We start from the raw sequence: 26,903 nt of genomic DNA, 5'->3' as shown, positions 1-26,903 counted from the left end.
TGCCCAGTATATAGCACAGGGCCTATACACTGGGTCATGAGAAAGGGAGGAAGGGAGGAAAGAAATGAACCACAACATAAAGGGAGCCTGTTCCTGAGAATGGCTGGAGGATGGAATTTAAAGGGATTCCCTGAAGCTCTGCAGGTTTAAAGCGGGACGCCTGTAGCTTTAGCCACAGAGGACAAGGAACAAGATCTAGGCTGAGAACTATAGTTCTCAAGGGAAGGAAGCAGCAGGAGACGAAGATGTGGAATAACATATGACACTAAGAGAGAGGCTCAGGATGTGGGGAGGGAGAAGGAAAAAGAAGAAACTGTATTTGTTGATTTGTAAATAAAACCAAAGAAGGGCCAAATCCTGGCTCCAGTAAGGTAACCTTGGGCAACTCATTTAGCTTCTTTCAATGAGAAGCTTGAATTAGATAAGTGATTTTCAAACTGAGTTCTCAGGAACCCTAGGTTTCTGCAGCAGCCCCTCACGGTCTATTGCAAGGAAGAGAGAAGTTTCACCAGTAGATGTGGCCCCCAACTTTAACCAAACAAAAAAAATGTTTTGCATACATTGGAGTTCTACTTAAAGCCCATTTGAAAAAAAAGGTGTTTCTACTAAAACTAAAGTTTGAATAGCTGTGGTCTGGATGAACGTTCTGATACCTCCCAGACTTAACAGTCCTGGATCCTACATGACAGAGGGGACCCAACTGGACACTGCAGTTTACTTTGTACAAATGCCCCTTGATTGTGTTCACAGCATAGCTATTGCATTTCCTAGAGCCTGTTCTCACTGCCTGAGCAGAAAGACAGCAAAGGTAAGTAAACTGAAGTCCAGGTTCACTGCAAGCCTGAGGCAATGATAAAATGCACTTTTAAATTTCATGTGGTGAAACAGAAGCACAAAGAAACATTTTTTTTTTTCCTAAACAAAGTTTTGTATACCTATGACCTCAGATTCACTGTATAGGTGTCTTGAGTCAGACCCAAGGATGTTACAGGTCAGAAATAAAGAATATTGGAACCAGAGTCCATTAAAAGAAAAAAAAAAGCAATCCAATTCCAATCAAGAAAGAACAATGCAAAAGTTTATCTATTCAGTCCACCTGATACCTAATTACCATTCAAATATAGTACCTACTTGTCTCAACAAGGTATTCTGAATGTGCTACAGAATAAAGCAAAGTTACTGTCATTACATACTTTAAAGCCTATCTTTATCTGAAGGTTACAGACAGGAAATGGCATAGATGTGGAGGGAGATGGGAATCTTACAAAATAAGATCTTCAAAGCCCTGGCTTAAGACGGAGATCTCTTTTCTGTGCTGTTCCTTGGCTGGTCATATTTCACGGGGCATTAAAAGGCCACAAATGTCACTCTACTTCAATTCTGAGAACAGACAAACAACAATAATGTGATCTTACCTGGGTCCTTCCTCATCGCCCTGAAAGAAAGGGAAAGAAACAGCATAAGAAATCAGGATCAGTAGAGATTGATTTAGATTTCTTTCTTTTCCCTCTTCCCTCCCAATCTGAAAGCAAGGCTCGTACATTTATTGTAACAGAGACAAGCCAGTAGACATCTAAGGGCTAAGACAAGGGCTAATATAACCCTATGTTCAAACCGCCCAGCAGAGATGAACTAATAATTTGCCCTTGTAAGCAGAGAAGTGAATGCTTAGACCTAGGAGGCCTAAATAATAGCCTTGCCTTTTTATTTGTATGGCTGGCAGTATTTAGTTCTGAGCAAACTGACAGCCCAAAATAGCAGCAGGTCTCAAGCAAAAGCTGACCAGCTCCAAAAGCATCAAGCTGTTTCCCTCAAAGACTCACCTCTGCCTTGGCCTAGCATTTTTTTTCTCCAAACATGAACGCAGAAAAACTCTAATGTAGAGCACACTATGATGCAAAAGGCTCCGAACTGGGACTCAGGAAGTTGGAATTCTACTCCAAGCTCTATTATTTATTAGCTATGTGCTCTTGGGCAAGCTGATTAATTAATTAATCTGGACCTTGGACTTCTCCTTTGTAAAAGGACAGTTCTGGCATTTGATGATCCACATCATTCTTCAGCCAAACAATGACTTTTTTCTTTTTCTCATTCACTCTTTACAAAAACAATGTGTGAGGGCAATTTTACCAGGTACTGTATTCTGTGAGCCTAACTTTATCAGTGATCACAGCAGATTTCTTTGAGCCTCTTTTTGTGACCAAACCAGATTTTTCAAATGACACTCAAGCTTTTTCCAAGGGACCTCACTCATCCTTTTGGTGACAGAGTATCTTTTACATCCTCCTCTTTAGTCATTCAGGATTGGTTTCAATAGACTGTATCTCCTAGTTGGAGATAACTCCCCAGACAACTTATTTGATTGATGGATGGACTGATTGGCTGATTCTATAGGTAAGGTATAAAGGAGAATGAGCTCTGGAGTCAGACACTGGATTCAAATCTTGACTCCATTACTGCGTGCTGTGTTACCCCGGTCAAATTATTTTGCCTCTCTTAACTGTAATTTTTTAATTTGTAAAATAGGGGTAAAAACTGTCCCTATAACACAGGATGAATAAGAGGATTAAGTGAAATAATGTGTACAAATGTCAAGCACAGTGCCTAAGATACAGAATGCACTTAATAAAGGTTATTATCAATATCACTAACAATTCAGTATGATTCATTAAGAAGCTATTACATGCGGGTGCTGAGGGTAAAAGATAAAAAACCCATAATGATCTGTCCTTCTAGGAGCTCCCATTCCGGAGCAGGGGAAACAGATAGAAAATAAACTATGACTATATGTCTTAAGGGTGCTACCAAGAAGTGATAAACACTGCCTCTCCTGGAGAAGGGGGAGAAGGCTTTACAGAGAAGGTGACATATATAATGTCACTTGAGGGATAAGCAGGATTTTCCCAGGCCGACAACAGAAGAGAAATGGGAAGAGCACTGGAGTAGCAAGAGCAAAGGCACAGCAGTTTAAAAAAATGTAGGTTTAAGGAATTTTGAGTTCTGTGAATCTAGAGTATGGGGATGTATACATGTGTGTCTTGGGCAGGGGATGTGGAGGTGGCAGTGGTGTGGGGCTGAGGGGCTGGGAATGCAACAGAGGTAAAGGGAGACTGCCAGGGCACAGGCCTATAAAGGACACTGGCAGCCAAGGTGATTTGTAACAGATTATATTCAGTACACCGGAGGTTGGATAAAAAAGGCATTTTTAGCAGACTATTAAGAATTTGCAGTATTGGTAAGGGTCCTAATCATCTAATGAAAGAGAAGTGGGGCAAGTAGTGGAAGGAGGGTATAGTGGTGGTGGAAACCTCTGCGGTTTACTTGACTGGCATGTCTTATGGGAACTATAATCCAGTGAGAAAAATTCATATAATTTAAATTTAATATGAGTTAAATTAACTATCAATGACATAATTAAACCTCAACACAATTTTTAAATTATCTTTGGATTTTAAAACACAATTATCCATCCATCCTTTAAAACACAATTATCTGTATGGAAAAAAGTATCCGAACCTTCTTCCATGATTTACAGCAAGTCCTCACAATCACATATCTTGGTACCATGGTTAAGAGACAGGCTTTCTGAGTTAGAGAAACATGGCTTCAAATTCTGGTTCGTCAATTACAACAGTGAAGCTTTTGGCAATTTATTTAACTTTCCCAAGGTTCAGTTTCCTCATCTACCCATGGAAATCCTAATTCTTACCTCACAGGGTGGCTATATGGATTAAAATAAGTGAGAAAATATGTATAAAACATTAAGCAAGTATCTAGCATAAGTGTTCAACAAATGGTGGTCATTACTGTACTTCCCTGAAATGTTAATTAATAACACTTCTGGGGAGAGTGGGGAAAACCAGAGAAGATGGAACACAAGACTTTGCTTTACATTCATCCATTTCTGCTGCTTACAGGTAAGTGGTTATTTTCAAAAACAATAATCACTATCACAAAGCATGGGGAAAACCAGGGTGAGAGTTTCACTTATGAAGAAATGAATGAAAGAATATACACACATATAATTATAAGGCAATTTTGAACAGGTCAACAGACATTCAGAGGATTACTGACAGATTGAGTGGAGTAACCCTACTCTGTCCTCCACATCTGTATAGGTCACATTTCTGGGCTAGTTCTTAAAGCAGAAAACTGACAATGACAGCACCATGCAGTGTCTCCCTCTTTGGATTTCAGCTCCTTGAGAATAGAAACTGTATATTGTTCATCTCTTTATTCTCTACACCTAGCACAGCACAAGGCATATAGTAAATAGTTATTCAAGAGAGGATAGAAGAGAGGGCAAGATATAAATAGGATTTAAGATTAATTTCTACCCCCATTACGAGTAAATTCTGATTTCAGAGAGTATTAGAACTGAAAGTCTGTTAAACAACAACTTCCATTTCAATGACTTATTAGATTAAGCAATGCTCCCAAATCCCTCTGTAAAATATCCTAAGTGTTCTTGGCTGTTAGGGTACACTCTATCTAGTAAAACCTTCCATTTCTACTTCCACCAGTGAAAATGTATGTTCACCAAGGATCAAACAAGTTTGCTTCTAAGCCTGCTTATATCAATTGAACTTGTAATTATGTGACATGTTTTACTGAATAACAAAAAATGAGTGCAAGAGATAACTGTTGCTCCATCAGTTGTTGCTTCCATGAAAATTAAGTTGAATGCTTCCAAAGCAGTCAATAAAGATGAATTACTTAACAATTGCTGTCAATTTTGATGTAGGTGAGACACATGCAAAATATTAGAAAATATAAAGTATAAAAGTCTAACACCTCACACTGGTCAGAATGACCATCATTAAAAAGTCTACAAATAATAAATGGTAAAGAGGGTGTGGAGAAAAGGGAATCCTCCTACATTGTTGGTGGGGATATAAATTGGTGCAGCCACTATGGAGAACAGTATGGAGGTTCCCTAAAAAACTAAAAATAGAGTTACTATATGACCCAACAAACCCACTCCTGGGCATACACCCAGAAAAGATGAAAATATTAATTCAAAAAGATATATGCACTCCAATGTTCAGAGCAACACTATTTACAATAGCCAAGACATGGAAGCAACCTAAGTGTCCATCAACAGATAAATGGATAAAGAAGATGTGGTATATATATATATATATACACACACACACACACAATGGAGTATCACTCGGCCATAAAAAGAATGAAATAATGCCATTTGCAGCAATATGGATGGACTTAGAGATTATCATACTAAGTGAAGTAAGTCAGACAGAGAAAGCCAAATATCATATGATATCATTTATATGTGGAACCTAAAAAAATGATACAAATGAACTTATTTACAGAACAGAAACGAACTCACAGACAGAGAAAACAAACTTATGGTTACTAAAGGGGAAAGGGGTGGGGAGGGATAAATTAGGAGTTTGGGATTAACAGATATACACTACTATATATAAAATAAACAAGGACTGACTGTAGAGCTCAGGGAACTATATTCAATACCTTGTAATACCTGTAACGGAAAAGAATCTGAAAAAGAATATAACTGAATCACTTCGCTATACATCTGAAACTACCACAACACTGTAAATCAACTATACTTCAATTTTTAAAATGGCATTTAAAAAGTCTAGGATTCTACATTCCACTTTCTTCAAATGTTATCCTCCTCGCTTATAAAGAGACTGAAATTGGACCTTACAAACGATAGAGCATGGGTATGGTTAATGCCAGAAATATGACACTCCACTCCAAACAGCAAACCCATATTCTCAAAGAAAAGACCCTGACTTGGAATCAAAGAAATATACAGATCTTTATTTCAAGTTTAAAATAAATGTTTAGGGTATTCATGTTTCATTTTTAATGGTTTACTCACTTAAACTAACTTTTTCTAAGATTATCTCACTGCAGCTCAGTACTCTTCTCTCAAAACTAGACAAAAGATGGAAATTCTCATGACATCCAAGTAAAAATAAAGACACATTTTTTAAATACTTGACTTTGGCAAAGAGTTTTATAAAAGATATAGCTAAATTCAGGCAAAAAATGAGAGACTTTAAAAACTGGTGATAAAAATACACACTGATATAATTGTTCTATGGACAGTTTATAAATATGCACAAGCCTAAAAAATGTACATAACTTTGACTCAATAATTACTTATGATTTATAAACTAAAACATTCACTACAATGTTATAAATGACAATAAGAAGTTGGAAATAACTTAAAATGAGGTAGAAGTCAAATCTGTATCACTGGTTCAGGGTTCGAACATTATGAAGAATTTCTAATAATATGAAGAAAACTGAAAATATGACATTAAGAAAAAAATGGCATGAGGATGAAGGTGTTAACTAACTTTACTGGGGTAATCATTTTGCAATATATACATGTATCAAATCATCACATTGTACACCTTAAACTTACATATGTCATATGTCAACAATATCTCAATAAAGCTGGGGAAACACACACACACACACACACACACACACACACACACGCAATTAAAAAACAGAATAAATATAACACCCAGTGATAACTATCAAGTTAGAGTGTTGTATTTATTTTCTGCTGTGTCTAAGAGTTTTAAACATTTTATAATGATTAAAAAAGAAATAACTTTAGTTATTTGAAGAGGGGAAAGACCACATCTTATTGAAGAGAAGAAAGACCACAGGACATAGAACTGGTATTGAAACTCTTCCCCTACCCTATATTCTATCAGATGACCAAAAAAGATTTATTTAAAACACATTTTAAAAAAAATGTCACCAGGAAACCTTGTAATCTTTGGACTCCTTCAACCAGAAACTCTGTGATTCTACTTGACCTAATCAAATTCATCTATCCTGAAGGTTTCTTAAAACAGATACACTGTGTTAATGTTCTGGTTTTAGAATAATCTTCATGAATCAAAGGCAAATAGCACTTGGGCAGGTGGGATATCTAGACGCATTGTTTTTATCAGCTTTATTGAGGTATAATACCATAAAACTACCTGTTTTAAGTGTATATAAATAACTTCAAGTAAATTTAGAGTTACGCAATTATTATTACAAACTTGCTTAAAACCTATATGTATATATACACACACACAAAAACACACAGATATGAAATTATCTTTTTTCCTTCTTAATTTCTTTAAAAGCATATGGCTTTAAGCCAAAATTATAACTGTCTTGCAGTGTTTATAACATATGTAGATTATATACATGTGACAACTATAACATAAAGGATATGGAAAGAGGGCCAGTTGGTCTATACAGTTTCAAGCTATATACATTTTATGTGAAGTGGTTCAATATTAATTTTAAGTAGACTGAAAATTTAAGGATATATATTATAATCCTTATGGAAACCACTAAAAAATAATGCAAAGTAACAGCTAAAAGGCCAATGGATATAAAACAATGGAATTCAAATAAATGTTTCAAAAATCCAAAAGAAAGCAGGAAAAGACAATGAGAGGAACAAAAACAGAAGAACAAACAGAAAACAAATTGCAAAATAGCAGACCTAAATTTAACCGTATTAAGAATAACATTAAATGTTAATGGACATTACACTTGAATTAAAAGGCAGAGATTATCAGAATGGATAAATGACTAAGACCCAGCTATATGCTGTCTGTGAGAGACATAATTTAACAATACAGACAGACTGAAAGCAAATGGATGGAAAGAGATAAACCACAAAAACAGTAGATTGGCTCTACTAACATTAGATAAAACAGTTATCAAGACAAAGAGTATTATCAGAGAAAAAGGGAATGTTCATAATGATTAAAGGGGTGGTTCATCAGGAAGATGTAACAATCATAAATATGTATTTGCTTAATGATAGAGCTTCAAAATATCTAAAGAAAAGTTGACAGAATTAAAGAAAGGAATAGACAATCCCTAATCATACTTGGAAATTAAACATCCCTCTCTCAGCAGCCGATAGAACTAGACATAAAAATCAGTAAAAACATATATTATCTGAACACCTAATTGATATTTAGTAGAACACTACCTCAAACTACAGAATACATATTCTTTTCAGGTGCACATATGCATTCACCAAGACCATATGTTCGGCCATAAAGCAAGTCTCAGTTAAGTGTTATAAGATGGAAATCATTCAGAATAGGTTCTCTGATCACAACAGAACTAAATTAGAAATGAGTAACAATAAGATAATGTAGGAAAATCCCTAATATTTAGAAACTAAACAATATACTCCTAAATAATCAATGAGCAAAAAGAAGAAATCACATGGTAAATGAAAAAATATTTCAAATTGAATGATAATGAAAACACAACATAACCAAAGTTGTATGATTCAACTACAGCAGCGATTAGAGGGAAATGTACTGCTCTAAAAGTTTACATAAAAGAAGAAAGTAGTAAAATCCGTGATCTATGAAGCTAGATAAAAAAACAAGGTAGGGCTTCCCTTGTGGCGCAGTGGTTAAGAATCCGCCTGCCAATGCAGGGGACAGAGGTTCGAGCCCTGCTCCGGGAAGATCCCACATGCCATGGAGCAACCAAGCCTGTACGCCACAACTACTGAGCCTGTGCTCTAGAGCCCGAGTGCCACAACTACTGAAGCCGGGACGCCTAGAGCCCGTGCTCTGCAACGAGAAGCCACCCAATGAGAAGCCCGCGCACCGCAACGAAGAGTAGCCCCCACTCGCCGCAACTATAGAAAAGCCCATGCACAGCGACAAAGACCCAACACAGCCAAAAAAAAAAAAAAAAAAAAAAAGTACAGATGATATCAAGTTAATTCTTAAAAAAAAAACAAGGTAAACTCAAAATAAGTAAAAAAAAACAGCAGATGTAAACAAAATAGAAAACAAAGAGTAAAATTAACAAATCCAAAAGTTAATTCTTTAAAAAGGCCAATGAAATTAATAAAATACAAGTTAGACTGATCAAGGAGAAAAGGGGGAAGATCACAAATTATCAGTAACAGAAATGAAAGATGGCTATAGACACATCAGAGGCTACAGACAGTTAAAAAATGATACGAAAGGGCTTCCCTGGTGGCGCAGTGGTTGAGAGTCTGCCTGCCGATGCAGGGGACACGGGTTCGTGCCCTGGTCCAGGAAGATCCCACATGCCACGGAGCGGCTAGGCCTGTGAGCCATGGCCGCTGAGCCTGCACGTCCGGAGCCTGTGCTCCGCAATGGGAGAGGCCACAACAGTGAGAGGCCCCGCGTACCACAAAAAAAAAAAAAAAAAAGATATGAAAATACTATAAACAACTTTATACTAGAAACTAAAACAACTTAGATGAAAATGACAAATTCCTTGAAAATTACAGCTAATACAAATTTTGAAAATTTTAAATCAATATAAGATGAAAAAATTTGACTAGTTCTATATTAAATAAACTGAATTGGTTATCAAAAACCTTCACATGAACTCCAGGACAGATTGTTTTGCTGGTAAATTCTATCAAATATTTAAGGAAGAAATAACACCAATCTTACATAAACTCTTACAGAAAACAGATGAGGAGGAAATACTTCTCAGCTTGTTTTCTGAGGCCAGCATAATCCTAATACCTGACAATCCTAAAGCCTGACAATTATATTATAAAAATACAAATTTATAAATGAATATCCCTCTTTGAACACAGACATAAAAATCTCTAACAAGATATTAATGAATTGAACCCAGATAATACATTAATGATCAGGTGGGAGTTTATCTCAGGAATGAAAGGTTGATTTAATATTGTAAAATTAACCAATGTAATTAACCGTCACAACAGAATAATGGAGAAAACCCACTTAATCATTTCAGTGGCTACAGAAGAAATCTTACATATACCACATTCATTTGAATTATTGTTCCCCATATCTAATGTGTCATTCCTCTCTGGCTACTCTGCTTTCAAGATGTTTTATTTGTCCTTAGTTTTTGGAAGTTTGACTTTGATGTGTCTGGGTATGGATTTCTTAGATTTATCTCACTTGGGTTCACTCAGCTTCTTAAATCTCTAGGTTTACGTTTTTCAACCAAATTTTAGGAGTTTTGAGCCATTATTTCTTGAATTTTTTTTTAGCTCTATATTCCTTTTCCTCCCCTTACTGTACAAGTGACATGTATGTTAGACCTTTCTTTATTGTCCCACAGGTCCTTGAGACTCAATTCAATTATTTTTCAATCTTTTTTCTTGGTTGTTCAGATTGGATGTCTATTGATCTGTCTTCAAATTCACTGATTCTTTCCTGTCATTTCCAATTTGCCATTGAGTCAGTCCAGTGAAGTTTTTCTGTCAGTCACTGTATTTTGCAGTTCTAAAATTTCATTTGGTCTTTCTTTATATCTCCTATTTCTTTGCTGATTTTTTAAATTTTTCATTTGTTTCCAGAGTTTGTTATTGATTATTGAGACATTTTTATAATAGTGACTTTAAAATCCTTGTCTGATAATTCCAAATACTATGTCACCCTATGTAGGTGTTGGCATCTACTGATTTTCTTTCTCATTAGAGTTGAGATTTCATTGGTTCTTGGTATGATGAGTAACTATGGACTGTATCCTGGATATTATAAGACCTGGTTCCTGTTTAAATCTTCTATTCTAGAAGGTAGTCAACCTATTTAGGTCAGAACACATGTCCTAGACCACTTTTGTGGCTTATGGTTCAAATGTCAGTTGAGTTTATAAAGCTTCTGCAGTGCCATTCTGGTCACCTCCCTCAGGTGACAGTGCTCCAATGGAGACTCTATAGTCTCCACTGGTGTTAGCTCAGGAGGAGGAAGGGCACAAACTCATCACTACACAGTAAAAGGGGATGGTATGAATCCACCCACTGACTCAGTTGGGGAGGGGCTTTGCCTAGTTAATGCAGGGGTGGTAGGGAGGAGTTAAAGCTCCATCCACAGTCCCCATAGGGGTGGGCTGTTATTCCCTTCCTATTACTGCGGGGGAGGGGTGTAAGTCAGAGTCCCACCTTCAGGCTCCATGGGAGGTGGGCACCATTCACTTCTGAGAGGGGCAGGTAAAAGTTAGACTTTTATTAAAAAAAAAAAAAAAAAAAAAAAAGCACGGGGGCTTCCCTGGTGGCGCAGTGGTTGAGAGTCCGCCTGCCGATGCAGGGGACACGGGTTCGTGCCCTGGTCCGGGAAGAACCCACATGCCGCGGAGTGGCTGGGCCCGTGAGCCATGGCCTCTGAGCCTGCGCGTCCGGAGCCTGTGCTCCGCAACGGGAGAGGCCACAGCAGTGAGAGGCCCGCGTACCGCAAAAAAAAAAAAAAAAAAAAAAAAAAGTTAGACTTTTACCTAAAGGCTCCATGGAGAAAAAAGTGACACCTCATTGCTATAGGCGAGGGTATAAAATACACTCCACTACTGTGGTGCCAATTGGGGCTGGGAAGGGATTCACTGCCAGAATATGCAGGTATTATTAAAAGGTTTCTCTTCAGCTGAACCGCCCTTTTCCCAGTCCTTTGGCTAGACAGCAGGTTTTTCTTGGAGATGTTCTTTTTGCCTATGCTCATTAGCATTTCCAGTTTGCAGGGCATCCAGGCCAGGATACACAGGAAGCACGAAACCCCCCCCCCAAGGGTACTCATTGCTGTGTGGCTCCTCATATCCCAAGGTCTCTGGTCAGTCTGCCATCTTTCCTCCACTTTTGAGAGTCTTCTGGTAGGTGACTTAGTATTTTGTCCAGAAATTTTTACTGTGATTAATGGAAACAGTAAAATGAAATGCATTTACTCCATCTTGTTCAGAACCAGAAGATGCAATTTGTTTTCAAATGCAAAGATAAGATGCATTGAGGGGTAGAAGGTTGGAAAGATGGCTATATATATACAATGAATCAGTATAGTAAATTGTTAATGGCAGAGTCTTGGTGCAGGTATATGGGTGTAATCTGTAAAAACTCCTTTCAACTTTGCTGTACATTTGAAAATTTTCACAATAAAATCTTGGGGGGGGGGATCTTTTTTTTTTTTTTTTTTTTGCAGTACGCGGGCCTCTCACTGTTGTGGCCTCTCCCATTGTGGAGCACAGGCTCCGGACACGCAGGCTCAGCGGCCATGGCTCACAGGCCCAGCTGCTCTGCGGCATGTGGGATCCTCCCGGACCAGGGCACGAACCCGTGTCCCCTGCATCGGCAGGCAGACTCTCAACCACTGTGCCACCAGGGAAGCCCGGATCTCTTGATTAAATTAAAAATACAGGTAATTTTTAAAAAATCTATACCATGCAAAGAGAAGAAAAGAACTCTGTTGAGTGAGAGAGGTACTGGAAATCTGCTCTGATCAATAAGTTACCAGATTAGTTGGAATGAGAGGCTATTGGATAATAACAGCTCTGTGTAAAAGCTCTAGCCAGATGTATGCTACTTCTCATTGTTAATAGCTTATTTTGTCCATCGCCTGGTACTTAGGCCTTGTCATCTTTATATCCATGAGAGTAATTCCATCAGAGTTAACAAGGATAGTGCAGTTGAGTCACTGAAGTACTTAAAGGACAGTTAATGTTGGGGAGGGACTAAATCCATTATTTGAAATGAAAATAAAAGAGAGGGAGATGTCTTTAAAAATGAAATCTTTATTTTTGAAAAAACAACCTAATCAACACACAGAATAAATGTGGAAGGTCCAATCTGAGGGGAATTGGGGACAGAGTTATGCCAATGATCCCTTGAGTTAAGGCTGAACTTTTTAGGACACAAAATCTACTCCAATATTAAATAAAAAATTTTAAGTTAATTAATTAATTTTTAAAAAAGACACAAAGTGACCACCTCCACAGAGTAAAAGGTCTTAGGAATGCAAGGCTGTCTAGGGCACTGATTATCCTTATTCTTCCCACAGATATAAACGGGATGTTTGGTATACAGCATATAGTAGGGAAAAAGCACAGGCATGGGAACAGGATGGACTGAATCCTGTCTCTCTTTTCTGCTAACTAAAAGACACTGAGTCAATGACTGCAGTTCTCGGCATCTCAATAGCCCATCTGTAAAATGGAGACAAGGAATACTGAAATAAGGATTAAATGAAATGATAAATATAACATGCTCTCTTGCCTATCTAGAAACTTATTTAGGCACACACTTTAATTCTGAGGAGGATGAAATGAAAAGAACAAGAGCTATTCTATCCCTTTCACACAGTGATGAAAATTAATCAAGAACCCTGGATGAGTGAAGCAGATAACTGTCCAATGGTCTCTTACGTTTCCTATCAGGACAGCAAAGACAGTACCTGCCTCCTGGATCATACCGTGGCTCTTTTGCTGACTGGTTTATTCTGTGGCTAGGCTTTCCTGGGCCAAGGCAAAACTGTTAGTTAAGGCTGAGCTCACTGAGTCAGCAGCTGTCCTAGAAACTTCACAAGACTCCCCTACGTTTTCTTCTAGAAGGGCCTACCCTAAACCTATCTGGCATAAGCCTGACCAGAATTTTCAACATAATGGTATGAAACCTCATAAACAATAGCTTCTCCCCAGTGGCTGAAATATAAGTTTTATAGTTTTTAAAAATGGCCACCTTAAATTTTTTTTTAGAAATATTCTAAATGCCTGAATATGTTGTTTGGTAAAATATCTAACATTCTTTTATTCCTATTACAAAATAACAGTGAATGTAGTGACTAAAAACAGTGATTCAACATTTATCTTGTGTCTTTCATTCATACTTTTTTTGATCCTCACAATGCTCTAGCCCACATGCCTCTCTTAATCTAACAGTCATGCCCCCAATTTATGCAGTTAGCTCCATATAAAAGCCAGCCTGAGGCACCTTTTTACTATTCACAGAATCAGTCCAAAATCTTTTATTTTGGCCTGCTTTATGCTCCACTTCCTGATTTACTCTCACTCAGCCCATATTTATAGGCTCATTTCACAACTTGGGATCTGTCAATTGCCCTCTTCTCCGGCTGTGATTTCTGGCTTCCCTCATTAACTGTGAATAGTATTTGCCCCACTGACTATACTCCTTTAAGTCATGGTGTACAAATATTCTGCTAGGCCTAGTTGCTGCGCACAGGCCTAGCAGCCAATACTTCCCAACTGGTTTACACAACAATCTAAACACTTATACACTATCTAAGCTTTCAATCTATTCATGTTTAGGGACCAAAAGGGGGAATTTCCAGAATTAACAAACATGGCAGTCAGTTTCTGCCTACTTCTTGTGCTAATTATTATAGGCATTCTCCTTTACCTCTGCCTTTGGCTCAGCTGATTCATTAGAGGTATCAAGTTGTTCCTTGGCTTGGGCCATCTGAGTCATCAATCTATCCATATGGGACTGGATGTCTGCCAGTATCTCAGTCACATGAGCTGTGGCCATTGCTTCCTGGATGTCCACTAAATGAAGGGCCTTCTGCTCCTCATCAGCAATCACTTTTTGAACTTTCTTAAATTCCTGCTGTATAAACACCTTCATCTGGTCCCGGGTTACCTGTAGAAAACAGACAATTAAGAATAAGTTGGACACACAAAGAAATGGAAGAGTAGAGCTATTCTTGTAACTGCTAGGCAGCCCTGGCCAAAACACAAACCAACCATGGGTCCCAAGTGATCCTGAAGTTTTGGGAATATCCTCTGAACAATGTTCCTCTAATCTCATTGATGAATTTCCTGCTAATCTTTCTTGCCTTTTTCATTCTTTAGGAAGTAATTCCTTATCCTTCCTTTTTACTTTTTCATTTATTTATTTAATTTTTGAATTTTATTTTATTTATTTTTTTATACAGCAGGTTCTTATTAGTCATCAGTTTTATCCACATCAGTGTGTACATGTCGATCCCAATCACCCAATTCATCACACCACCACCACCACCACCACCACGTTCCCCCCTTGGTGTCCATACATTTGTTCTCTACATCTATGTCTCTATTTCTGCCCTGCAAACCAGTTCATCTGTACCATTTTTCTAGGTTCCACATATATGCGTTAATACACGATATTTGTTTTTCTCCTTCTGACTTACTTCACTCTGTATGACAGTCTCTAGATCCATCCACGTCTCAACAAATGACCCAATTTCATTCCTTATTATGGCTGAGTAATATTCCATTGTATATATGTACCACATCTTCTTTATCCATTCGTCTGTTGGTGGGCATTTAGGTTGCTTCCATGACATGGCTATTGTAAATAGTGCTGCAATGAACACTGGGGTGCATGTGTCTTTTTGAATTATGGTTTTCTCTGGGTATATGCCCAGTAGTGGGATTGTTGGATCATATGGAAATTCTATTTTTAGTTTTTAAGGAACCTCCATACTGTTCTCCATAGTGGCTGTATCAATTTACATTCCCACCAACAGTGCAAGAGGGTTCCTTTTTCTCCACACCCTCTCCAGCATTTGTTGTTCGTAGATTTTCTGATGATGCTCATTCTAACTGGTGTGAGGTGATACCTCATTGTAGTTTTGATTTACATTTCTCTAATAATTAGTGATGTTGAGAAGCTTTTCATGTGCTTCTTGGCCATCTGTATGTCTTCTTTGGAGAAATGTCTATTTAGGTCTTCTGCCCATTTTTGGATTGGGTTGTTTCTTTTTTTGATATTGAGCTGCATGAGCTGTTTATATATTTTGGAGATTAATCCTTTGTTGATTCATTTGTAAATATTTTCTCCCATTCTGAGGGGTGTCTTTTCGTCTTCTTTATGGTTTCCTTTGCTGTGCAAAAGATTTGGAGTTTCATTAGGTCCCATTTGTTTATTTCTGTTTTTATTTCCATTACTCTAGGAGGTGGATCAAAAAAGATCTTGCTGTGATTTATGTCAAAGAGTGTTCTTCCGATGTCTTCCATTAAGAGTTTTATAGTGTCCGGTCTTACATTTAGGTCTCTAATCCATTTTGAGTTTATTTTTGTGTATGGTGTTAGGGAGTGTTCTAATTTCATTCTTTTACACCCAGTTTTCCCAGCACCACTTAATGAAGAGACTGTCTTTTCTCCACTGTATATCCTTGCCTCGTTTGTCATAGATTAGTTGATCATAGGTGCATGGGTTCATCTCTGGGCTTTCTGTCTTGTTCCATTGATCTATGTTTCTGTTTTAGTGCCAGTAACATAGTGTCTTGATTACTGTAGCTTTATAGTATAGTCTGAAGTCAGGGAGTCTGGTTCCTCCAGCTCCGTTTTTTTCCCGCAAGACTGCTTTGGTTATTCGGGGTCTTTTGTGTCTCCATATAAATTTTAACATTTTTTGTTCTAGTTCCGTAAAAAATGCCATTGGTAATTTGATAGGGATTGCATTGAATCTGTAGATTGCTTTGGGTAGTATAGTCATTTTCCCAATATTGATTCTTCCAATCCAAGAACATGGTATATCTCTCCATCTGTTGGTATCATCTGTAATTTCTTTCATCAGTGTCTTATGGTTTTCTGCATACAGGTCTTTTGTCTCCTTAGGTAGGTATATTCCTAGGTATTTTATTCTTTTCATTGCAATGGTAAATGGGAGTGTTTCCTTAATTTCTCTTTCAGATTTTTCATCATTAGTGTATAGGAATGCAAGAGATTTCTGTGCTTTAATTTTGTATCCTGCAACTTTACCAAATTCACTGATTAGCTCTAGTAGTTTTCTGGTGGCATCTTTAGGATTCTCTATGTATAGTATCATGTCATCTGCAAAGAGTGACAGTTTTACTTCTTCTTTGCCAATTTGTATTCCTTCTATTTCTTTTCCTTCTCTGATTGCCGTGGCTAGGACTTCCAAAACTATGCTGAATAAAAATGGTGAGAGTGGACATCCTTGTCTTGTTCCTGATCTTCAAGGAAATGCTTTCAGTTTTTCACCACTGAGTATGACGTTTGCTGTGGGTTTGTCATCTATGGTCTTTATTATGTTGAGATAGGTTCCTTCTATGCCCACTTTCTGGAGAGTTTTTATCATAAATTGGTGTTGAACTTTGTCAAAAGCTTTTTCTGCATCTATTGAGATGGTCATATGGTTTTTCTTCTTCAGTTTGTTAATATGGTGTGTCACATTGATTGATTTGCCTATATTGAAGAATCCTTGCATTCCTGGGATAAATCCCACTTGATCATAGTGTATGATCCTTTTAATGTGTTGCTGGATTCTGTTTGCTAGTATTTTGTTGAGGATTTTTGCATCTATATTCATCAGTGATATTGGTCTGTAATTTTTTTTGTAGTATCTTCGTCTGGTTTTCATATCAGGGTGACAGTGGCCTCACAGAATCAATTTGGGAGTGTTCCTTCCTCTGCAATTTTCTGGAAGAGTTTGAGAAGGATGGGTGTTAGCTCTTCTCTAAATGTTTGATAGAATTCACCTGTGAAGCCATCTGGTCCTGGACTTCTGTTTGTTGGAAGATTTTAAATCACAGTTTCAATTTCATTACTTGTGATTGGTCTGTTCATATTTTCTATTTCTTCCTGGTTCAGTCTTGGAAGGTTATACCTTTCTAAGGTTGTCCATTTTATTGGCATAGAGTTGCTTGTGTAGTAGTCTCTTAGGATGCTTTGTATTTCCGTAGTGTCTGCTGTAACTTCTCCTTTTTCATTTCTAATTTTATTGATTTGAGTCCTCTCCCTCTTTTTCTTGATGAGTCTGGCTAATGGTTTATCAATTTTGTTTATCTTCTCATAGAACCAGCTTTTAGTTTTATTCACCTTTGCTACTATTTTGTTTCTATTTCATTTATTTCTGCTCTGATCTTTATGATTTCTTTCCTCTGCTAACTTTTGGTTTTGTTTGTTCTTCTTTCTCTAGTTCCTTTAGGTGTAATGTTAGATTGTTTATTTGAGATTTTTCTTGTTTCTTGAGGTAGGCTTCTATAGCTATAAATTTCCCTCTTAGAATTGCTTTTGGATCCCATAGGTTTTGGATCATCGTGTTTTCATTGTCATTTGTCTCTAGGTGTTTTTTGATTTCCTCTTTGATTTCTTCAGTGATCTCTTGGTTATTTAGTAATGTATTGTTTAGGCTCCATGTGTTTGTGTTTTTTATGTTTTTTTCCCTGGAATTCATTTCTAATCTTGTAGCGTTGTGGTCAGAAAAGATGATTGATATGATTTTAAATTTCTTAAATTTACTGAGGCTTGATTTGTGACCCAGGATGTGATCTATCCTGGAGAATGTTCCGTGCGCACTTGAGAAGAAAGTATAATCTGCTGTTTTAGGATGGAATGTCTTATAAATATCAATTAAATCTATCTGGTCTATTGTGTCATTTAAAGCTTCTGTTTCCTTATTTATTTTCATTTTGGATGATCTGTCCAATGGTGTAAGTGAGGTGTTGTTAAAGTCCCCCGCTACTATTGTGTTACTGTCGATTTCCTCTTTTATAGCTGTTAGCAGTTGCCTTATGTATTGAGGTGCTCCTATGTTGGGTGCATATATATTTATAATTGTTATGTCTTCTTGGATTGATCCCTTGATCATTATGTAGTGTCCTTCCTTGTCTCTTGTAACATTTTTTTTTTTTTTTTTAATTTTTTTTTTTTTTTTTTTTTGCTGTACGCGGGCCTCTCACTGCTGTGGCCTCTCCCGTTGCGGAGCACAGGCTCCGGACACACAGGCTCCGCGGCCATGGCTCGCGGGCCCAGCCGCTGCGCGGCATGTGGGATCTTCCGGGATAGGGGCACGAACCCGTGTCCCCTGCATCGGCAGGCGGACTCTCAACCACTGCGCCACCAGGGAAGCCCTGTAGTCTATTAAGTATGCAATAGCATTATGTCTACAAAAATGTACATACCTTAATTAAAAATACTTCATTGCTAAAAAATGCTAACCATCATTTGAGCCTTCAGCGAGTCATAATCTTTTTGCAATGGTAACATCAAGATCACTGATCACAGACCAACATAACAAATACAATAATAATGAAAAAGTTTGAAATACTACAAGAATTACCAAAATGTGACACAGGGACACGAAGTGAGCAAATGCTATTAGAAAAATAGCACTGCTCGATGTAGGGTTGCTATAAACCTTCAATTTGTAAGACACAGTATCTGCAAGGCACAATAAAGTGAAGCACAGTAAAATCAGGTATACCTGTATGTATACAGACAATTATGTTGTTTTTATGTAAATGGATCATGGTGAATATATGGTTCTGTGTCTTGCTTTTCTACTTAAAATATGTTAGTACATACAGAGCAATTCATTCATTGTATTATTTTTAATGTCTGTATGATACAGGTATATACAGATATGCATATTAATATATATAGAGAAAAGGAAAAATATATCCATTAAATATTTCCCTTCTTAATGGAAATACACGATATTTCCAGATTTTTGCTTTTATGAACAATACAGCAATGAACATCATTGGCTATACCTCTTAATATCCGTACATGAATTTCTTTAGAAACCTTTGGAGTCACTGAATTAATTTATATATATTCTAAAAGTACTGACTGATACTGCCAAACTGCCCTCCAAAAAGGAGGCACCAATTACATTCCCACAACAATGTGTGAAAGTAAGCATTTTCCTACACCTTTACTGATATTGGATATTATCAAGTCTTTAAATCTTTACTCTCTGATGGGTGAAAATATATTACTGTTTTATTTTGCAACAACAACTATGCAAATAATTAAAATATGACTCTAGGCTGTATTTGGCTAGGGCATAAGGCAAACAAAATGAGAAACTACCAAAATAAGAACTTCTAAACTCCACATCTTGCCAATAACTACACTTATTAATGTTTCCTCATAACCGTGTTTATGAGTACTTTTAAACAACTATGCATATTTAGTAGCTGAGGTAGGAAACAGGAAAGAGGTAGAACAGTAGACCAAAGGACAAAAGCCAATAGAGAATTTTAGAGCTAAAAGAGAAAGTAGTTGTCATCTAAGTGAACCCCTTTCTTTCACAGATAAGGAAACAGACCCAGCTGCAATCTTTTAGGAGACACAAAGTTCTCCAATCTTCTTGCTCCCAGTCTGGTGCTCTGTTCACTATAACAGTCTGTCAGAAGAGAAGCCTAACTGGGAAAACCTAAAAAGGAGACTGAGAAAGAGAAAGACTAAAGGAGAGGGTAAGATAAGGCCATTTTTTATTAGCCTCTTAAAAATTGAAATAGGCTTGATACTTTAAGCGTCTTTTGTAACACTGCCGTAAAAACGTCAATGTAAAATAAGGCCTGTAGGACATGTATCCATTCACATATCAAGTGACTAAGTGACATAAGTCCTCATGAATTCATATACTCTTTGCAGGTACTCTCCCTGGTGCTAAAGAAAAGGGGAGGGGGAGTGTTAAATGTTATTAATGTCCCGGCAAGTTCTTTATCAGATTGAGAACTGTGATTTGTGTTTATTTATATAATTCCTTTTTATTTTTAGTGTGCATATTTCAAGGCTGTTATGCTTTATGATGATCATTTATCAGTGGACCTGGATCTCTACCCTTGAAATAAATTTGGTCTTATAAGACCTAGGAACTTCTCTCAGAGACTAACCTAGGAAGTTTTAGCTAAGGGATGACCTTTTCTGAATTCCTAAGAAAAGCTCTTCCCAGTGACTACAAATGGAAAGCATAATAAAAACTGACTCACAACCTATTTTACTAGACATCACAAACACATGTGATTTGAAGTTAGGAAGCTGACATTACAGTCAGGAAAGGTGGGGACTACACTTCAGTAGGTGCATAAATCATGGTTTTTAAAAATTAACTTCTCTGTTTTCCTTTACTTTACACAGGTTTTTCAACCCTTATTTTATGCAATTTATTTTTATACAGATCAGGCCACAAATGAGAATTGAAAGCAGAATAATTTACTCTACAAAACTTTTATGCTGTCTTCTCGTCCCAGTTCTCTACTCATCAACAGACAGGTATTCTCCAACCTAGCTCAAAATGGCAAGAACAAATTCGGGGTCACGGCACTTATTTAAATCCAGAGCCCAAAGGAGAGACACCCTGGGGGATTAGGCAAGTGGTAGGTTGAGTACTCTGCAGAAATGACTCCTACCAATGGCAGGAATGAAACAGCTTACAGAACTCCCTTTCAGGTTTCATTTTACCTCATCATTAAAACTCCATCCTGCTATAAACTTCACAGTTCTCCAGGAGCAGCAGGCCCTGTGCATCAGCACCTGCTAGTTGGGAGCCACTGACATCATTTGACTAGGTTTCCTAGAACTTCTTCAGCCTCTATCCTACAGCTCCCCAAAGGTGAGTGTGACAGTCCCATACTCTTGAGTATACCACACACGAGTTATGTCCACAGAGAAAATTCTTCACAAGCAGAGAAGAGAGAAGGCTGGATATATCACAGAATGATAAAACTGGTGATGTAAAAGGTTCCTTTTTTTAAATAGGATCTACTAGTAACTGTCAATTTTTTTTTTTTTTTTTTTTTTTTTGTGGTATGCATGCCTCTCACTGTTGTAGCCTCTCCCGTTGCAGAGCACAGGCTCCGGACGCGCAGGCTCAGCGGCCATGGCTCACAGGCCCAGCTGCTCTGCGGCATGTGGGATCTTCCCGGACCGGGGCACAAACCCATGTCCCCTGCATCGGCAGGCGGACTCTCAACCACTGCGCCACCAGGGAAGCCCCTGTCAAATTTTTTTAAAGCCACAGAACTTCCCTTGCCCCAAACAAAGTCTTAATGTAGAACCCCAAAGTATAATAGAACCAAAAGTAAAACCACTCCGGTTAAAAGAAGAATCTCCCCTTCCTCCCTGAAGTACTTCCTAGGGCACTGGTAGTGCTCCCCAGGAAAATCGCACCTGAGGGACCTGGGCCCTCCACAGCAGGGGTCCCCAGACCCCCAGTTAGGAACCGGGTTGCAGAGCAGGAGGTGAGCAGTGGACAGGTGAGCAAGCAAAGCTTCATCTGTATTTACAGCCGCTCCCCCTTGCTCGCATTACCGCCTGAGCTCCGCCTCCTGTCAGATCAGCAGCGGCATTAGATTCTCATAGGAGCACGAACCGTACTGTGAACTGTGCGTGTGAGGGGTCTAGGTTGTGAGCTCCTTATGAGAATCTAATGCCTGATGATCTGGGGTGGAGCTGAGGCAGTGATGCTAGCGCTGGGGAGCGGCTGCAAATACAGATTATCAGTAGCAGAGAGGTCTGACTGCACAGAGACCATACTAAATCAATTGCTTGCAGACTCATATCAAAACCCTATTGGTGAGTGGCAAGTGAAAGCAAGCTCAGGGCTCCCAATGATTCTGCATTATGGTGAGTTGTAGAATTATTTCATTATATATTACAATGTAATAATAACAGAAATAAAGTGCACAATAAATGTAATGTGCTTGAATCATCCTGAAACCACTCCCTCCTTACCAGTCTGTGGAAAAATTGTCTTCTACAAAACTGTTCCCTGGTGCCAAAAAGGTTGGGGACCACTGCTCTACACAAACAAAACCGTAAAAAGAGTTTGTTCTCTTTGGTCAATTGATTGGTCCCTAAGTTGTTAAAACTTTAAAGCCCTAGGTTGTAAGCAAGTTGACATACCTTCGTTATGGTTGCATTAGGTGAAAAGCAGCTATTACTTAAATATAGCATTTTCTAAAATTACTTAAATACAGCATTGTAATTTGAAAAAATAAGCAGCTTATTTGTGATTTGTCAGAACTAACTAGTGAACATCTGATAGTTCTTGCTAGAGCTGAGTCCACCTTTACAGGTTGGGAAAAAAAAGGTCCCAGAGAGGTACAGTAACAAAGTATGGTTTAGAAACCAACTTTCCTCTGGTTTAGTCAGTGTAGTTATAGCAATGTGTGCCATAACACATTGCCTCTAATGATCCCTTTCTGCCTGCTTCAGGTTCTTCATATTTATTTCTTCTTAACTGAGATATTTCTTTAGTTAACAGGTTGCTTCTGTTGTTATCCCCACTAGGATGTTGTTCCCCCTAAGTGAATCTTGGGATAAAGGATATACATTTGAAGAGCTAAGTCTCATTCCATGGTACTTTCTATATGCTCTTATAGTTAATATTTCTAAGCTAGACCAGACCCAAGAGGCATGCAGACTGGCACTTTATATTAACACACACATAATTAAACACATAAAACCTTGAATTAAGAGCTTGTACTTTAAAAACACCAGCATTCAATGTGTTTGACATAGGCTGGAAGCCATTACCTCCTAGCTAGCTGGCCTCTAGGAAACCAAGGTTTTATTTACATTTTTATTATAGGCAGATTATAAAAACAACAAGCATAATAGCTAGAAAGCATGATGGCTTAAGAAAGATTTGTTCCAGAAAAACATTGCTGGGATGAACTGAGAAAGATGGAACAGAGTCAGGAGCAGGAAGCTACACAAAGGAAAAGCATCTGAGTCTACAATGATTGAAGCTTTCAGAAATACTTGTTCTCTTAGCCAAATTTCCTGCAAGTAACTTTAAAGGAGCCCATTCCAAAAATGACTAAAAAAATTGTGAAGTACATGAAATAGAGTGTGAAGATGCTAAATACCTCCCCAAAGGTGAAAAAGTCCATTTTTACTCCCCTTTTCCTCTTCTGAATGGCTACTATTCAAAGAGAGTATAATAAAAAAAGCAGAAAATGGAACTTTTTCAATGCTGCAATCTGTCCTCACTCCCACAGCATGGCACCCTCTCAGCATGCCAGTGTCCATGGAAACTTCCAGGTAGGAAATTTCAAAGTTAAGCCTTCTGTATAGCCTGGGATTTATTCTGGCATTTTACCTCGAGAGAGCTCCTTGTAAACCTCTGCCAGGCTCCAGTGAGGGCAGACAAGGGAAGAGCTTCATCAACAAGTAGGACAGAGTCCTTTTTCAGTGGATGGCTGGATCTCCCATTTCCTGTGTCTTTTGTGTATGAGTGGAAGAGCCATTATTTGTGAATAAAACAACTGTCCACTCCTAAGGCTTGGAAAACTATCCAACAGGCTAGAAACACAGCAGGTAAGACCTATGAAAAAAACAAAAACTGTGAACTACATTCTATTACCAACATTCTGAGGGATGGCAAACATTTTCCTGACAACATGGTTAGAAGCCTGGATTGCTTGGATTTTACAATGGGGTGTTGAGAAGGGTAGAGAAAAGGTTATTAAAATGAACATTTAATCTCTTCCCAAACCATTTTTCTCATCTTCATCAGCAGCCTCTAGACAAAAGCAGTCATTTGTATCTTCTTTACCTCCTTTCCTCATTTGGTTAAGAGTACCATGGGATCTCTACCTCAGTTATCACTTAGTTACTTCACGTATGCACTCAATGAAGTAATATGATATTTACTGCTGCTGTATTATTATTTGTATTATAAAAGACTATAAGAAATATACCAAAATGTTGGAGAGTGGTTATCTCTGAGTGCTGAAATTAAGGGTACTTTTCTTTTTTTTACTTTTAAGTCCAAATTTTCTATAGTAATGTGCAACACTTATCTTTTCTTGAAGAGTAATTGTTTAAAAGAAATATGGCTCAAAAAGAAGTTAAGTCCTCAGTAAGATATTAGCAAATCGAATCCAACAATGTATAAAAGGAATTATATACCACGACTAAGTGGGATTTATCCTGGGTATGCAAGGCTGGTTCAACATTTGAAAACCAGTTCATATGATCTACCATCAACAGGCTAAAGAAGAAAAATCAAATGATCATATCAGTAGATGCAAAAAAAGCTCCTGACAAAATCTAATGTCTATTTATGATAAAACCATCAGCAAACTAGGAACAGAGAACTTTCTCAACTTCATAAAAAATATACAAAAAATCTACAGCTAACATCATACTTAATGGTGAGAAACTATAGACTTTTCCTGCTAAGAGTAAAAACAAGGTAAGTATGTTTCCTCTCACTACTCCTTTTCAAAAGACAAAAGGAAATAAAAGGTTTACACGTTGAGAAGGTAGAAATAAAACAGCCTTTGTTCACAACTGACATGATCATCTATGTAGAAAATCCAAAAGAATCATCAAAAAAAAGTTCCTGGAACTAATAAGCAGTTATAACAAAGTTGCCAGATACAGAGCTAATATATAAAAGTCAATCACTTCCCTATACATACCATCAGTGAACAAATGGAATTTGAATTTAAAAACACAATACCATTTATATTAGTATGCCAAAAATGAAATACTTAGGTATAAATCAAACAAAATATATACAAAATCTATATGAGGAAAACTAAAATGAAAGAAATCAAAGGAGAAAAAAAATGTAAAGACAGTCCATGTTCATAGACAGGAAGACTGAAAATTGTCAAGATGTCAGTTCTTCCCAACTTGATCTATGAATTCAACGCAGTCCCAATCAAAATCCCAGCAAGTTTTTTTATGAATATTAACAAACTGATTCTAAAGTTTACATGGAGAGGTAAAAGCCCCATAATAGTCAATACAATACTGAAGAAAAAGAACAAAGTCAGAAGACTGACACTACTCAACTTCAAGACTTACTACAAAGCTACAGTAATCAAGACAGTGTGGTATTGCTGAAGGAACAAGCAACTATATCAGTGGAACAGAACAGAGCCCATAAATAGATCCACATAAATACAGTCAGCTGATCTTGAACAAAGAAGCACAGGCAATACAAATGGAGAAAACACACTCTTTTTAACAAATGATGCTGAAACAACTGGACATCCACATGCAAAAAAAAAAAAAAAAAAAAAGAATCTAGCCAGGGATCTTATATCTTTCACAAAAATTAATTCAAAATAATCATGGACCTAAATGTAAAATGCAAAACTATAAAACTCCTAGAAGATAACATAGATGACCTTGGGTATGGTGATGACTTTTTAGATACAATTCCAAAGGTACTATCCATGAAAGAAATAATTGATAAGCTGGACTTCATTAAAATTAAAAAACTTGTTCTCTGAGAATGACATTTAAGAAAATGAGAAGGCAAGACACAGATTGGAAGAAAACACACCTGATAAAGGACTGTTATCAACATATACAAAGAACTCCTAAAACTCAACAATAAGAAGACCCAATTACAAAATGAGCCAATGACCTGAACAGACATCTCATCAAAGAAGGTATACAGGTAACAAATAAGCACTGGAAAGATTCTCAACATGATATGTCATTAGGGAAATGCAAATTAAAACAACACTGAGATACCACTACACACCTATTAGAATGGCCAGAATCTGAACAATCACAACACCAAATGCTGATGAGGATGTAGAGCAACCCTCATTCACTGCTGATGAGAATGCACAATAGTACAGCCACTTTGGAAGACAGTTTGGCAATTTCTTAGAAAACTACATACGCTTACCATGGGATCCAGCAATTACTCTCCTTGCTATTTACCCAAAGGAGTTGAACATTCAGGTCCACACAAAAACCTGCACATGGATGTTTACAGCTTTATTCACAACTGCCAAAACTTGGAAGAACCAACATGTCTTTAAGTAGGTAAATGGATGAATAAACTGTGATATATTCAGACAACGGAATATTATTCAGTGTAAAAGAAGAGCTACCAAGCCATGAAAAGACATGGAAGAACCTTAAATGCATATGACTAAATGAAAGAATTCAACCTGTGTGATTCCAACTGTATGAAATTCTAGAAAAGGCTATGGAGACAGTAATAAGATCAGTGGATGTCAGAGGTTTGGGGAGAGAGAAGGATGAACAGGCAGAACACAGAGGATTCTTAGGGCAGTGAAAATATTCTGTATGATACTGTAGTGGTAGATAGTATGTCACTGTGCATTTTTCCAAACCCATAGAATGTACAACACCAAGAGTGAACCCTAATGTAAACTATGGACTTTGGGTAATAATGATGCAGGTTCACTGATTGTAACAAATGCACCACTCTGGTGTGGGATACTGACGTTGCAGGCTGTATCTGTGGAGGCAGGGGGCATATGGGAATGCTATTTTTTGCTCAGTTTTGCTGAGAATCTAAAACTATTCTAAGAAATAAAGTCTATTTTTAAAAGTTAATACAATTAAAACAGAAAACGAAATAGCCACTGAAGTGGAGCCTA

General features: G+C 37.5%; 1 protein-coding gene across 5 annotated transcripts in view; it reads right to left on the bottom strand.

The window, feature by feature from the left end:
• The window catches only part of TRIM44 (tripartite motif containing 44), a 117,402-nt gene that overhangs the window by 55,207 nt on the left and 35,292 nt on the right, over positions 1–26,903 (bottom strand). For 3 of the 5 annotated variants that reach the window (XM_081240893.1, XM_081240891.1, XM_081240892.1), the window contains exons 3-4: positions 14,177–14,416; positions 1,416–1,435 (exon numbers count right to left, since the gene is read on the bottom strand). In XM_081240893.1, the coding sequence (XP_081097019.1) occupies positions 1,416–1,435; positions 14,177–14,416 (260 nt within the window). Of the gene's footprint in view, positions 1–1,415; positions 1,436–12,554; positions 12,967–14,176; positions 14,417–26,903 lie in introns of those variants that run through there. The other 2 variants (XM_081240894.1, XM_081240895.1) reach the window with 2 other exon arrangements.

Source organism: Mesoplodon bidens (genome assembly GCF_964165515.1).
Source record: "Mesoplodon bidens genome assembly, chromosome: 7".
NCBI classification, from domain to species: domain Eukaryota; kingdom Metazoa; phylum Chordata; class Mammalia; order Artiodactyla; family Ziphiidae; genus Mesoplodon; species Mesoplodon bidens.
Note: the sequence above shows the minus strand (reverse complement) of the source record. Positions and strands in the feature narration are given on the sequence as shown.